The 16114-nt window shown below is 29.8% G+C and overlaps 2 protein-coding genes and 1 long non-coding RNA gene across 4 annotated transcripts; 1 reads left to right on the top strand and 2 right to left on the bottom strand.

Moving 5' to 3' along the window:
- Nucleotides 1–675: 675 nt before the first annotated feature.
- Nucleotides 676–1250, bottom strand: LOC122722481. The gene is made up of 2 exons (XR_006349401.1): nt 825–1250; nt 676–734 (listed from the first exon to the last, which is right to left on the bottom strand). It is a non-coding gene; the product is annotated as an uncharacterized LOC122722481 (long non-coding RNA).
- Nucleotides 686–2870, top strand: LOC110606407. Its single transcript, XM_021745202.2, has 3 exons — nt 686–904; nt 1772–2202; nt 2351–2870. The coding sequence occupies exons 1-3, from the start codon at nt 686–688 to the stop codon at nt 2793–2795; spliced, it is 1095 nt and encodes a 364-aa protein (XP_021600894.2). The 3' UTR covers nt 2796–2870.
- A 134-nt stretch (nt 2871–3004) lies between these two features.
- LOC110606159 (aldehyde dehydrogenase family 3 member H1) lies at nt 3005–13397 on the bottom strand. 2 transcript variants are annotated; one of them, XM_043953222.1, is made up of 11 exons: nt 13239–13397; nt 12892–13133; nt 8008–8076; nt 7803–7899; nt 7488–7694; nt 6123–6238; nt 5876–5980; nt 5599–5771; nt 5413–5503; nt 4788–4937; nt 3005–3424 (listed from the first exon to the last, which is right to left on the bottom strand). In XM_043953222.1, the coding sequence occupies exons 2-11, from the start codon at nt 13123–13125 to the stop codon at nt 3185–3187; spliced, it is 1482 nt and encodes a 493-aa protein (XP_043809157.1). In that variant the 5' UTR covers nt 13126–13133; nt 13239–13397; the 3' UTR covers nt 3005–3184. The 2 variants fall into 2 exon arrangements, with proteins under 2 accessions (XP_043809157.1, XP_043809158.1); XM_043953223.1 differs by having other exon boundaries at nt 13252–13390.
- Nucleotides 13398–16114: the final 2717 nt, after the last annotated feature.

Genomic DNA, 16114 nt, shown 5'->3' with positions numbered 1-16114 from the left:
CAGACTAAGAGCTAAGACAAAAACAGATTTTAAGAATCAAACAGAAGACCAAGTCTTCAGAGAAAGGGCTTAAACCCAACTGACATGACCTAAGTGGTGAAGTTTGGTGGGATTACAAATATCAAAATCATATTACTAAATTATTAAGTTGTTATAAAAAATAAAATTTGAAAGTAAATTGTTATATTCTGAATTTTAATAGAATAATTATTTTGTTAATAGAATAAAATTTTAGAAATTAAATTATTTGTGGAATTAAATTATGAATTTTATTAAATTTTAAAGGTTATATTATAAATTACTAAAAAAAAAAACGTAACTCTGCCATTGAAAGATATATGGCAAATAAAAAGGGAAAAAATATTTGAAAAAAGAATAAAAAAAAAACCACCTTCTAAAAATATGGAAATGAAAGTCCTTGTTCTTATCCCGATTTTTTCTTTTTCTTCATTTTAGCTTTTCTTTTCTGTTTTTAAAAAATTATTATTCAATAATGCAAAAGGCTGGAGTTAAGATTAGCCATTCAATCTTCTGACAACGGATGCTGCTAATTAAAGGCCTCAACAAATCCTCCATGTTTGGCTTGCCATGAATTCTTGTGGTTTAGTCCTCTGAATCATCATCTCCTTCTCTTTCTCTCGTTCTTTTTCTCTTTTTTCTTGTTTTCTTTTTTTCTCTCTTTCTAATGGTAGATCCTCCTCAGATTCTTGGCTTACAAACAGGTTCCTCAATTTCTGAGCAAAAGAATAATTGTCTCGGCGTTAAAGATTTTTGTAAACTTGATTTATCAGCAATCAAAAAATGGTGTAGCTTTAAGAAATCACCTTCAACATCATCCCATTCTCCTGGCAGGAAAGCTGAACTAGAAGCAAAATCTCAAGCAGCCACCCAGAAAACTGCTGAGGTAAGAAAAAATAATTATATAATCATATCATTAAAGATGAACAAGATTCCAGAATGTTTTAACTTCGTCATCATAGCTCGTTTATGAAATTCTAGAAAAAAACAAATTTACCGAACCTTTTGCCTATATTTTCCTCCTCGAGTTTGGAAAAAACTTTTTTCCAAAGCAGGGTGAATCATTTGTAAGATGCGGTAATATAAATTTAATTAATAAAAAAAATTAGCTTACTGCACATGAAAGGTACGGTAAGTTTATTCTTTTAAAGCAAATTACTATTAGGTATTTGAACTTTTTAAAAATTTACTAATTCATATTTATTTTAAATTTATTCAATTTATATATTTTTTAAAAAATCTAATTATTTAGTACTTTCGTTAAAAAAAATTACTAATTATTTCAAATATGTATATTATGTATTTTATATAATTTTTATTACATAAATTATTTAATTTTTATAGTTTTAAATATTTATACTATTTTATTCCTTATATCAAGAATAAAATAAATTTTATAATAATTTTTTTATAAAAATATTAAAGAGTTTGATTTTAAAAAGATAAAAATATTTTAATTAAATGATTTTAAAATAAAAATAAACTAATAAATTTCCTACAAATCTAGAAATCTATTAGAAATTTTCATTTTTTTAACTAAAATAATCTTACAGTGGCAAGGTTATTTATATATATATATATATATATTTTATCACTTACCGTATCTATAAAATGCATTAAGTATTACCACATCAACATGATGCAGCTTTGTGGCAAAATGTCCTGATTTGAGAAAAAAAATTTCCAAAATCCGGATTAATTTTTTTATTAACCCTGATTGGGCAAAAAACCTAAATTTACCTCTATCTTGCAGTGCCTTGGTGAGGAAAAAGAAGAGGAGGAAACAATGAATGCAGTGCACAGCTTCAGATATAATGCTGATAGTGTGAGAAGCGAAAATCCTGCAAGTCCTGGAGATTGTTACAAGCACAAAAGCATGGATAGCTGTTTTCCAAATGTATGTTCATCTTTATCAAGAAACGGGAGCCGAAGGAGTCCCTCTCCAACACCATCATTTCTGCGCAGAAGCAAAAGCAAGGGAAGCACCGAACCTAATCATCGCAACAGTTTACCTATTTCAAGAGATGCAAGCAAGAGGAGCTCTACACATATAATGTTTTCGAATTCAACAGGAATGGTGAAACCTCCAGCAGTTCATAAAAATCTCGAGTGCACGTTGGAGGAGCTTTGTTATGGATGCATGAAGAAGATCAAGGTTACAAGAGATGTTCTTACAAATACAGGGTTTGTACTTTGTTCCCATGTCTGTTTTAAGGTTTTTAAGATTCAACAGTTCTGTGTTTTTATCTGTTTCTGAAACCTGAAAAGCCTGGAACGACTAGGTAGTCGTTTTCGTTTATATCAATGTCATGTCTATTTGGGATTTTGGCAGGCAAATTGTTCAAGAAGAGGAAATACTGATAATAGATGTGAAGCCAGGATGGAAAAAGGGAACAAAGATCACATTTGAAGGAATGGGAAATGAGAGACCTGGAACTTGCCCAGCAGACATAATTTTTGTAATTGCTGAGAAAAGGCATCATCTATTTCAGAGAGAAGGAGATAACTTGGAGATAGTAATAGAAATCTCCCTGTTAAAGGCTCTTACAGGCTGCGAAATTTCGATCCCGTTGCTTGGTGGAGAGAACATGAGTTTGATGATTGATGATATAATTTACCCTGGATATGAGAAGATCATCAGAGGACAAGGTATGTCAATCGCAAAAGAGCATGGAAAGAGAGGAAATTTAAAAATTGTCTTCCTAGTTGAATTCCCAACAGAACTAACAGACGAACAACGATCCGATATTCTAAGCATTTTAGAGGACTCTTGTTGAATTTTTTCAGTGATTCTGTAGGGCAAAGATTCAGCAGAATATTTATGGCATCATCAGATATATTTTTCATATTTCTATAAATTCTGAGAGTTGAGAATTTATCAGATTCTAAGAATATTCGTGAAGTGAAGTCATGTGAACTCGTGTAGATATGCACATGTAAAGATGAAAGATGGTCTGTAGAGATTGAATCAACACACCCCAAAAACTGGTCTAAAATAATCTCACATTTCAGAGCAAATCAACACACAGTCATCAAAAGGTATAAATAAGTACAGCAACATTCCACTGTTGCAAACTATTAATCCTAATCCAATTTAAATTGTACAAGAAAAATAATTTACACGAGTTGAGTATTTTAAACTTACACGAAAAACCACATATTCTTCTCAAACCTTACCCCAGCCAAACAAAGCTCTGATAATGTTCCATATGCCACCACCGATTAAAGCCTTCATCAATCTCATCTTCCCTGTGGTATATGGTGGATACCTTATAACTGCATCACCAACGAGACTTCGATAAAGTACTGCCTTTTTATGAGTAAAAGCATCAAAAGAAAACTTTCCATGGTATGCACCCATGCCACTCTCCCCAACACCTCCAAATGGTAAGGTTTCAACTGCAAGCTGCATCAATCATATAAATTTTTTCAGATATTGACTAGCATTCAGTTTTTGTGATATTAAATCCACAAATTACAAGGATACATGCAAGTAATATAAGAATGAAAGACAGGTATTGACTATTAGCAGAGCACGCAAATCTTGGATCATAGAAGAGTATTACATGGAACTTGGAAAAAAAAAAAGCAGAAAAGTATGCACAACTAAAACTAGTTTCAATTTCTTAAATCAATGTCGGCATCAAGCCAGCTGAAGTGCCAGAACAAACAAAAGTTCCAACCAGTGCCACCTTTCAAAATCTAAGGGGTCATACAGCGCCCACCCAAGTTATCAGGCAACAACATGAATTTCAAGGCAACTAACTATTCCATGTGAAAATGTTGAGGATTATTTTCAGCTCAAGCCTCTAATTTTGCAGGAATAACGCATCTCTTTTAGTACAGGAAACCCGGCTTGCAGTCCATTAATACAAGAACCAAGCATTACTTGCCATCATACCAATGCAAACTGACTGCTATGTTATTTTTTAGAACTTTCTTCCTATGCAAAAAGTGTCTCCCTGCTGCCACTTACTGCTCTTGCATTCTTGTGATTCTATACAACATTTCACTACCTTGACATAAATCCATTGTAGGGGAAACTACTATTTAGTCATGTGGTTTAGTGAAACTAACTATTTAGATCCCCTATTTTGAAAATGCACTAGTTAATTCCTGTTTTTTCAAACCGTTAACTATTTAGGCTCTCCATTTATTTGAGCTTAACATGTTAGTAATGTGTCAAATAACTAAGATACCCTTGTTCTTAATTAGTTCCTACATTTGCAAAAAACAACTGTTCAACCCCTATAATTCGAAGTCACAACTATTTAGTCCCTACAACTTTGAAATATCAAATGTTAAGTGCAATTCACTGAAGGAACTAAATAGTAATAGCTTGAAACACAGGGAACTAACTAATGTATTTTTAAAAATAGAGGCACTAAGTAATTAGTTTCATTAAACCACACAATCTAGATAGTAATTTTTCCCATATTATATGGCTTTTTTACATTGCAGGTATATCCTCCCAAAGAATTCCCAAACTAAGAACAAAGTTTCAGCCAAATTAATCACTGATAATATAGTGCTGATACACCTGATATGACTGTTCAATGCATTTGAATAATAACTCAACAGCACCTAACAAGATCTGAAGATGTATGCAAAATTTATGTCAAGTTACATGCATTGTCCTAACTCCTAAGTAACTCTCGTGCCAATCAGAAGCAGCAAGTTCTTAACTTGTTATTCTATCAGGAGATGTACTAAATTATGAGTGCATACGAATGCAACTAGCTTCCACAAGATCAAGAAAGAATAGTTACATGCAGAGCAGTGTCATTGATGAGTAGACCTCCAGCAGAGACAGACATCACAAACTGTTCCTTGAGTTTCTTGTTATTGGAGAATAAATAAGCTGCAAGTGGCTTTGTTCCCGAGTTTATCAAGTCAAAACTCTCCTCGATTTTGTTAACCTGTTCCAAATCAAAAGGGGAAAAAATTACAAATTTCACCTTGTCAAAGATATGATATCCATAAAAGGCTAGAGATTAAAATTTTAGGCTCCCAGAGTCCCAGTAAAATGTAGTGATTATTTAGTTTCTGCTTTCAGGCACAAGGCCATTATAGCAGCAGAAGATTCTTGAAATGAAATACCAGAGTCCCAGTAAAATGTAGTGATTATTTAGTTTCTACTTTCAGGCACAAGGCCATTATAGCAGCAGAAGATTCTTGAAATGAAATGCTACTTCTTAATTCCTATTTCTACATTTTTGGAAGAGTTATTCTTTTTTGCTATCACTTTTGCCAGATTTGAAGATCTAGACTATTACAAAATGTTCCAGGAGAATTTTAGTTTAAAATTTTAAAAATCACTCTCTCTATACATCTGAAGAATACAAGTTTGCAACCCGACAAAGAAAACTAACTGAAGCAGATCTTGGATTTTACCAGGATAATAGGAAGCAAGGGACCGAATATCTCCTCATTCATTATCAGAGAGTCTCGTGGGACATCCAGCAAGATGGTGGGAGCAATTTTCCTGCCATTGAGAGAAAGAACATTAAGATGAGAGGTCCATTACACCCAGCCAAACCATGAACCAAGAAAACATTGAGGATTCCCAGTAGAACTCACAGGTTTTCTTTATCTCTTGCACCTCCATAGACAATCTTACCAGAAACCTTATCCTCATCCAGTAACTTAGTCAAACGAGCAAAATGGTTGGAATTCACAATTCGAGACAAGTCTTTTGATTCCAATGGTGTCTTTCCATAAAATCTCTCTAGTTCTGTTTTCAGGGTATCCACCTGGATGAAGGAATTAAAAAGAACAATGAAATGAACAAAAAAGTTGGGAGAAAAGCAAATAGAAAAAAGTATTGGAATAAAATTTTAATAGAACTCAACATTACCAATTTTGGAGCATAATCGTTTGTTGTTATAATGTAATCAGGAGAAATGCATGCTTGTCCATTGTTACACCCCCACTTTCCTGCAATTATCCGCCTAGTTGCAACCTTGGAGATAAAGATAAAATAAAAAGTGTCAGAAAGACGTACAACTTAGCGTTGGTGTCATAATTAACAGAACATGACAAATGATGCTGGTTATTGACAAAAACCATGTCCAAGTGCATGGACAGAGAAAAGAGCTCGCTACCTGTAAATTGATGCCTGCATCAATGACAACAGGAGATTTTCCCCCAAGCTCCAAAAGAACTGGTGTCAGATGCTTTGCAGCAGCAGCCATCACTATACGTCCCACTCTTCCATTTCCTGCAAATTCAAGTAATTTGTTCAACTTTTCATTAAATATAGGGCTGAAATAAGAATACCATCATTAAAAGCATTGATTGAGTTTTACTTTTAGCTATAACGTTTAGATTAAACAAAATAACTTAAATTTTCATAAATTTAGACAACAGTTAATTGTCCTCAATTTAACTCGTTAAAGGGGAAGAACAAGACATCCAGAGAGGTTAATTCACACATCCCTGAGCTTGGCTGGCCAACACCCAAGGTCAGTCATCATTGCAGCCACTGTGATTTATCCTTTTGTGCAATTTTCTTTTCTAGACCGCTATACTATATTGCATAAATCCTCATTGATGCAAACATCCTCATCGTATTTTTTTCATTGAAGAAAAATTATGTCCCTGACTTGCACCAAACACCAAGATAATTTCTAGCTGATTTTCAGTGTTATAACAAAATAGGAGAGTCTATAAGAAAGTCATTTTCCATAACAAAAAAAAAATCACATATACTTTCAAGTTCCAACAAATATGTTTTGAAAAGGCACCAAACTGTTAACTTTCAAAATTACTTCCACCCAAATGTATGAGTTCTCAGTGCAACAGTCTAAATAATGGTCCACCTTCTCCTGAAAGAATACCAAGCTTCAGCTCACTGAGCAAGCAAGAGTAAAACTCTTTTCCTCCCTGCACAAGACCTTTTATTTTCCCTCTAATTTTCTGTGCTTCAAGAGGGCGTAATGAAATATACATGCAAAAATATTTGTAGGAAAATCTCAAATAGACAATTTTGGACATCAATCTTCTCTCACTACACCTGATTTCTTTATTAAGAAGTCTCTACCATGGTCAGCTGTTAGACTTCCACATAATTGTCAATAATCTTTTTGTACTTTGAGATCTCTAAACACATAAGTGGGTAAAAGAGGATTACATCCCGTGTACTACTCCCTTAGTCTATTTAATTGACCTATAGTTGGTTCAAATTTCATTATTGAAAAGGTAAATTGTCCTATAACACTTTAAGCTAAATGGATGAACTGAAAACGTTTTGAAATATTCTACCTTCAGCCAGAAAAAGTACGTTCTATGTGTTGCTACTGCATGTCTAACAAACTGTTGCATCCATGTTAGAAGAGCTGCATATAGTTTGCATTCATAATAATCTACCAACTGAATGTTAATATGTGTAGAGTTGCAAAGAATTTAATTATTATTAAACCTTAACGTCACAGAAAGGTAAGGTAAATAAATGAAGAATGAACAAGAACCTGTATAAAATATCTTGTCCCACTTTTGCTCCAGCAGGGCAGTTGTTTCAGCAACAGCCCCCTCAATAACCCTTATGGCAGAGCTATCCAAATATTTCAAAAGTAGTTTTGAAAGCAATGAGGATGTGGCTGGAGCAATTTCTGATGGTTTTAAGACCATAGCATTACCAGCTGCAATAGCTCCAACTAGTGGATCAAGAGACAACACTAGAAAAAAAACAAAGGGAGTGAGATTTCAATCTTATAAAATTTAATAGACAAATGTAAGGATGGAGAAAATAACACATAGAAACGATCACCAGGATGTCAACATACAAAAAGGATAATTCCATGCTGAAATTATCAATACAACACCCAAAGGTTCTGGCAAAATTTGAGCTGATGAAGGAAAACTGGTTAATGAGGTCTTTGCCTACATTAAAACAAGATAGTTAATTGAACTCGAGCCAATGACCATAAAGACAATAATATTACGACAGTGCAAAAATTGAGAAAATTCTTTACAGATTATGAGGACTACCTTTTCTGGCGCAATCCAATGTTTCAGTTCCTTAAGCGCCACTCTGCATGAGTTCTTCAGCATGCCTACCTGCACCACAAATTATCTCTATTAACCTTACAAGTATAGTAGCATGTATTTAACAATTTATCATAGAACCTATATGATGACAATTTACTTTAGGAATTATATTGAGCAAACCGAAATTTTGACTAATGAAGTTTTAAGAATCTCTAAAATACTAACCGAATCGAACTGAAAATAAATAAAAAAAAAACTTACAAACTGATACCAAAATATTCAATCAACTATCAATTATAACCAAATTAATCAAAATAAAAAAAATATATTAGTAATTAATTAAAATATAAATAAAAGTATATCATAATTTTCTATTTATAAAAATACTATATAAAGTTTATTTTTACCAAGATAAATATTATAATTTAAATATTACTGATAAAATTATAAAAATAATTATTGTAGAAAACATTTTATTAACAAAGTTATAATTCATATATTAATTAATAGAAATTTCAATTATTTTGTTAGTTCGATTATCAAACTGAAGGCAGTCAAACCAAACCGAAAACTGAATTTTTTTAAAAATCACCAACAATAACCAAATTGAACTAAAAATAACTTTACAAAAGATAACTAAAATTTATCAATTTGGTTATCCAGTTGTAACCAAATAATGCATATCCCTTAATTATATTCATTGTAAAATTAAAACGTCAAGATATGTATAATTTATTAGCTCCATTCATTATTATTTTTCTACCTTGTTTTATTTAGGATTCCTAATTAGTATTTTATTAGGGTTTCTCGTTAAGAGTTCCTAATCCTGATAGTAATAAAAGTATAAAAAACTTTTTATTTTTGTATAATTGACTGCGTTAAAGACTCAAACTTGAGATATTACAATCTTGAAGGAAACTCAGATACCACTAAGCTAAAGTACTACAAATACACGTGTTATCTAAGACTTTTAGCAAATTTGACTATTTTGATTATTGCTAAGACTTGATGAAATTTTTTGAATTTGCTTCTCTGGAGAAATTTTATTTCTCTTCCTATTGAGATTTTGCTTTCTTGATCTTTGTTCTCATTTTAAATCCATTTTGGTATTGGAGACCAAAATAAATCCAAACCTTCCATATCCTCTTGCAAAATTCCCAAATATGCCACTTGTGTTCTAGGCTTCTAGCATTCCTTTTGAAATTTCTCTTATTGTTTAAAGAGAGAGAGAGAATAAAGTTGGTTCCTCACACAGAAGAGCCATGGCCAAACCCCAACTCCAACATCTTCCATCATCAAATGACCACGAACACTAGATCAACACATTGACCCATATCAAGATCCAGCTATAACTTTGCTATTTCAGGTTCTAAATCCTCATCTTCTCTCCTTCTTCCATAAGGAACATCAGTTATAATGTCAAAACTCCATTATGACACTACTCCTCAAGGTGCACTAACCTAGCTTTGTGTGAGATCGCTCACACCTATTCTACTGTTGCACCCAAAACATAAACACAACATACAAGCAGACACATCACCTGCCGCATTAGTCTTGGTTTAGGTTATTATTAACACGTCATTAGCAAATAGATGCTTCTCAAATTCCATGCATCAACACATCAAAAAACAAGAATAACAACACCATGTCATCATGCCATGTCGATGTACTCTGCTATGTCACCTAACACATTAACTACCACGTTAGTAAAATTTGACAGAGTCTCTTTTTTACTAATTCGCTAAGGATGATATTGGCCTCCATTTTGGACATAAAGAACTCCTAGAAGTTGAAAGTTGAGTTTTTACTTTTTTAAGTGAGGTACACTTCTTTAATGAGAATTTCAAGGGTAGACTCACATCAAGAGACTACAAGATGAATTGATTACTACAAAACTATTGTTGAACTACTATGTTGTAAATCAAATATCATAATAGCAAATTACTTTCTATATGTCATTGGATTGGTCATGATCATGAGTTATTTTATTACTTTGATATTGAGAATTAAACAAACTTTACTAGATAAGGGAAGAGAATTGCGAGATATGTAACAAATTTTACAAGATAGGGAAAAAGAGTTGAATCATGGAGGAAGAATTTGTGTTCCAAGCACTGCAAAAATGAAACCAGAGCTTAATGGGCATACTTGAACTGAAAATAGAGTTTAATGATTTATCAAAAGTTGTTAAAGATAAGGTAACAACAGCAGCAAGGCAGCTTGAATCCAGAAAACAACTGGAAGCTGAGAAGCAAAAGAAGCAGACAGAAGAATCTAAGCTTGATGGGTTTGAGCTCAAAGAATCAAAACCATTGGTTAAAAAAACTATTTTTGGAAATGCATGTTGAAGAACTTAATTCTAGAACAAGGAGATTATGCAATTGAGGAGGAGAACGTAAGGAAACTAGTCTAGAAATAAAGTAAATCCAGACATTAAAACTTCAATAGAAATTGAGGAAAATAAAGTCAAGGAGATGACAATGAAAATTGAAAGATTTCAAATTCACATTTTCCTAATAAACTGAAATATGTTCCTATTGAAGTTGTGATTAATTTTTTTATGTTCATATGTTTTCAAGGAAGCAAAGGAAAGTATGAAGTTCTTTGTTTTAATTACAGTGTCAACATTGAAGAAGATAGAGTTGTGTTTTCTTCAAATTCAATTATTGATCCTTTCACACTACAAGGCTCGAGGTTAAGTTTCCTCCAACTAGGAAAGAATGGTGCAACATAGGAAAATAATTTAACTTAGGAATTATATTCATCATACAATTAGAAAGCTTAGAGTTTTATCATTTAGGAATTTTACTATTAGGTTTATTATTAATTTTCTAATTTGTTTTATTTAGTATTGCTAATTTGTATTTGATTAGGGTTTCTTGTTTAAGTATTCCTACTCTTAATAGTAATAGGACTAGTTATTTTACTATAACACATGTGTTATTTAGGGATTTTAGCAGATTTGAATATTATGATTATGAATAAAATTTAGTATAGTTTTTGAGTTTTTGCTTTTCTAGTTTTTTTTTTTTTTTTTTTTTGAGAATTTGCTTCTTAATCTTTGTTCTTCTGTTTCTAGTTCTACATTACTACATATGATACAAGTTATTGCACAAAGTTGTGAGGAGGCTAGTTAACTCAAAATGATGATAGACCATTGCTTGCAGATATTCCTTTCTATACACACACAATACAAGTGCACACAAATGCATGCAGACCGCATGATATCAATTAAGTTTGCCAGAGCAAAAAAAAAAAATCTAAGTAACAATAAGCAATAGAAAACTAAGAATTCCATCTCCAGATAAAAATGGCTACACTACCAATATCTACCAGGAGTCATTGAATGAGTTTAACATGTCATTAACTTTTCCAGTTGAAAATGTCCAGTAACTTTTGCATTTTCAATTGGCAACATTGGAACCTAAATTCGACATTTAATTTCATGTAAAATTTGATTGCAACCTTATCAAATAAAAAGAACAAAGTTGAATTGCACAAGAAGTCCATTGTTTAAAGGACCTAAAGAGAATTTAGTTTATATCAAACAAAGTGCCAACCTCTATGCTTAATGAACACAAACCACAAACATCTGGAAAAAATTCAATCAAGTTTCAAACATGCAAGTGTCCAAATGAACATGATATTGATTAAAACGAAATTCTCTGCTATTCAAATAATTCAACAATTTCCTCCAAGTTTTTCTGCCATGGTATATATCCTCTTATTTTCACATCATACAATTTTGAATACCTGGAATCCCAGGTTTTCATTCTGGTTATTAGCATACAATTCAAAAGACATTTTTTTTTTAATTCCATTTCCATTGACCAGCTAACAAAATGGTCTCAATAACTTGCAAAGTAGTGAGGACCTAAGCATTTGCAATTCTTGATAATTTCCAAATAACTCCTAAACCGTGTATCAATCACTAGACATGGTAATTCCAATTTCAAGATTGTTGGCAAGTTCATGGTAAGAATTAAACCGAGTTTCAGAGAACTTTAATAAAATCAATAATCGGTTCCCTAAAAATATTTAAAAATAATAATTATTATTATTATTAACAATCATATCATATGGAACTTCCCATCTGAAATTTAACTCTAAAATAGATTTCACAATCAAAGTTGGAACATGAGCACGACTTATCATGTTCATGCAAAATGGAAAGTATTCAATCCAAAAAGATTAAAAGGAGAGGCTGAGACGTCCACGTGCTCTTTTTCCGCTGCATATGGATAGAATCATTGAGACAGAAACGGAGCCTATTTCTCTACAAGCTAAGCTAATAATTGCCATTAATGCTTCCCCCAATCATCTGTTAGTGAAAATTTGACACGACCCAAATATTCGTAGAGCACATATTCTAATTAGTGCACAAAAGTAGTAGCAGTAAGTCAGAAATATTAATATTCACGTGAAAGTGAAACAGAAAGGCGACCAAATGGAATCCAGTTCAAAACCAACGCATTAAATCAAACGAAAAGAATGTTAAGGATTAAGTGACAACAGAGCAGCGGCGACAGGATTGGAAATCCAACCAATCCAGGCGGCTGAAGTTTTCATTAATTATCCGGCTACAACAGTCAATTACCGCTTCCCGAATCACCCCCAAGGCCCTAAGTAAGTAACTATACCCAATTAAATACACCAAAAATATATATATATATTTTTTAAAATAAGGTTAAATTCTACACATCAACCATCTGGAATAGTTGAATCCGTGATAACTGAAGAACAATCATATATCCTTTTTAGCACTATTGACAAATAAAACTCAACCACCAAACAGCACTAGAAGGAGAATTTCAAAAAAAAAAAATCCATTCAGATAAGTAGAGAGAATTTTTATCTACTTAAGTGGTGAGGTGAGATGGTGACCTCATAAACAATGGTTTCGAGTTCAGGCTTTGAAAGATCCTGGCGAAGAGCCCCGGCGATCTCATTCTCATTTTCATCACACAACTTTAACAGACTTTTCAACTGACTAACTCTCCATTCATAGCTCCGAGTCTTACCAGAAGAGAAAGTACCTCTCAGCTCCTTCACCAAAGCACCCGCTGCTTCCGCATCGAACACCGCCTTCTCCTCCTCCTCCTCCACTCTCCCAGCCATTTCACTGCCTGAAATCGATTAACAAAGCTGAAACTGTATAATATCTATATGTAACGACACAAAGAGAACACGCAGAGAGAAAAACAAAAGAGAGACAGAGAGACAGAGAATACAGGAGAAGATTGCCCTTGAAAGTATACGCCGGCTTCGATGGCTAGACGTTTTGTACCGTTGTGTCGTTTTAGTATTTTATATATTTATATTTTTTAATATAATAAAATATAAGGACGTGTTTGGGTGAGAATGGAATTGAGTGTGTGAACGGAATGCGCACAGATGAAGGCAAATGGCGGAATAAAGAAAAGGAGAATAGGGTATTCGATAAAGGAAAGAAAAGGAGTGGAGAGGAAAGGGTAGTGCCGTCATCAGCTGCTTCGCATACTTGCTTGTCACTTTTCAGCTACGTCTGGTGTGACCTGTTTTTTGTTTGTAGGGATCCCGATATCTACGGATGCCCGAGTTGTTCACGCAACTCCCAACGCGCGTGTGATATGACATTGTTTCGGCAGGCGCGTGCCTGTGTGGCTGCTTCTTCAACGCCTAGTCCCTAGCGAGGAAAAAAAAAAAGAGCACGTACTAATTTGTATTAATAATTTAAAGAAAAATTATTATTGAGTTTCCATACTAAAAAATTTTTTAATTAATTTTTAAATTTTAAAAAATATATTAAAATATTTATAATATTCTAAAAAATTTATTAATTAATTGCACTTATTAATTTTAACTATTAAATATTATAAAAAATTTAAAATATTTCTAATATTTGATTAATAAAATTTATTAATAAATTTTTATAAAAAACAAATTAAATTATAAAATATTTAATTATTAAAATTAATAAAATAATTAATTAAGAAATTTTTTAAAATATCAAAACTATTTTAATATATTTTTATAATTAATAAATGGATCAATAAATTTTTCTTGCAAACTATAATTATAGTATTTAAATTTTTTGTTTACAATTATGAATGTTAAATTAAAATATAATTAATTATATTAAATAAAAATATTTAAATAATTGAACCATTAATGAAATACTTATCAATTGGATTGATTCAATTATTGAAAGATGTACTATTCAATTATTGGATATACACTATACAAAAATCTGCTCTATTATTTTCCTCTTAAATGTTACTATTCAGTATATGAGGTGCAATCAGTATGAATTATTTTAAAAAATAAGTTTACTTTTTTATTTTAAAAATATAATTAATATTATTTAAAACAATTAATTTAGTTTTATTTTTCTTTGACATATATTTTATTCGTATTAGTTTAATAATTATATTATTAAATAATTTATTGAATTAATAAATTACATATATACGATTTAATAATTATATTATTTAATAATTTATTGAATTAATAAATTTATCAAATAAACTACATATATTTTGATTTTTTATTGAATTAATAAATTATATTTATTTTAAAAATATTAAATTTTATTAAATACTAAAAATATATTTTGAATTTTTTAAATAAAATAAAATAAAATTATAATAATTAATTTATATATTATTATAGTATAAAAAATAAATAATAATTTTAGAATAATAAAAAATAAAATAAAAATATCACTAAATTTATTTTAAATTTTTTCGTATTATAAAAGTAGATAAAATTAAATAGATTAATCAAATGATGAAAGTGATACTTAAAACTTTTTTCAAAAAATTGCTAAAAAAAAAAATACATGCTTATGTGCAACATACATTTAAATTATAAATTTTTTTTAATAATATATTGCAAAACGGTTGCCTTGATGTATTGGTACATCAAATATATATTATTGCGTTTAATTTATTATATTTTTATATTTATTTTAATTATATTCGGACATTAAATTTTTTTCAGTAGAAACTAAAAGAATTATCACATTATTATTGTGTCATTTTATTAAATCAGCGAAATTTAAAATATAATTAGTTAAAATTTAAAAAAATTAAATTTTAAATGATAAAATTTTAAAATTCAGATGTAATTATATTTTTTTATATTGAAATACTTTTAATATTTTTTATAAAATTAAATTTATAATATTAAAAAATATTTCATGTAATTATTATTATAAAGTTTTTAGTTTTATCAATTATTTTGTATATCAATTTATTTTAATTTCATTTCAAACTAATCCATCTTCTAAATTATTTTTTAAAATTTATACTAATTATTATTAAAGTAATTATTAGTAACAAATTTATTATTTATTTCAAACTATGTGTTTTTAAGGCTATTTTATAGTAATATTTCTTTTATTTTATTTTATCTCCTTTTCTTTTATTAAATAATTAAATAATTTTAAGCCATTTCAAACAAGAGCTTAAACTTATTTGTATCAAAATTATTTCAAATTGAGAACTCATTTTAAAAGTATATAAAATTTTGTAAAAAAATGATTTTAATTTGAAAACTCATTATTTTATTTTTTATTTGTCAAACAGCGACTAGGTAAAATTATTTTTATAAAATCTTAATAATTTTGACAATATTTATTTTTAATTTAAAATTAATTCTCACAATATTTAAAAACAATTGAATTTTTCATTTTAATTTTGTCAAATATAAAAAAAATAATTTAAACTCCCTCAAAATTTATCATTCCAAATAAAGAAATTTAGAACAAAAGGCTTAATTTTTTTAAACTTATAAAATATATATTTTCTAAAAAAAATTATATTTAATTTTATAAAATTTATTTATATTTTTTTACAAAATTATACCAAACAAAGGACAAACAAAATTAATATTTAAAAAAATACTACAATTTGCTAATAACAAATATTTCTTTCATTTCATAACTTTTATCTATTTTATTTTTTATACATATTAAAAAATATAATTTTTTTAATAATTTTCAAATTATACATATCTTAAATATATTAAATTTTATTAAATATTAAGAGATATATTAAAAAATTTATAAAATTAAATAGAATTATAATAATCAGTATAATATAAAATAAATAAATAATAATTTAAA

Source organism: Manihot esculenta, chromosome 18 (assembly GCF_001659605.2).
Source record: "Manihot esculenta cultivar AM560-2 chromosome 18, M.esculenta_v8, whole genome shotgun sequence".
In the NCBI taxonomy this organism is placed as follows: Eukaryota; Viridiplantae; Streptophyta; class Magnoliopsida; order Malpighiales; family Euphorbiaceae; genus Manihot; species Manihot esculenta.
This window is presented reverse-complemented; position numbering and strand designations above follow the sequence as displayed.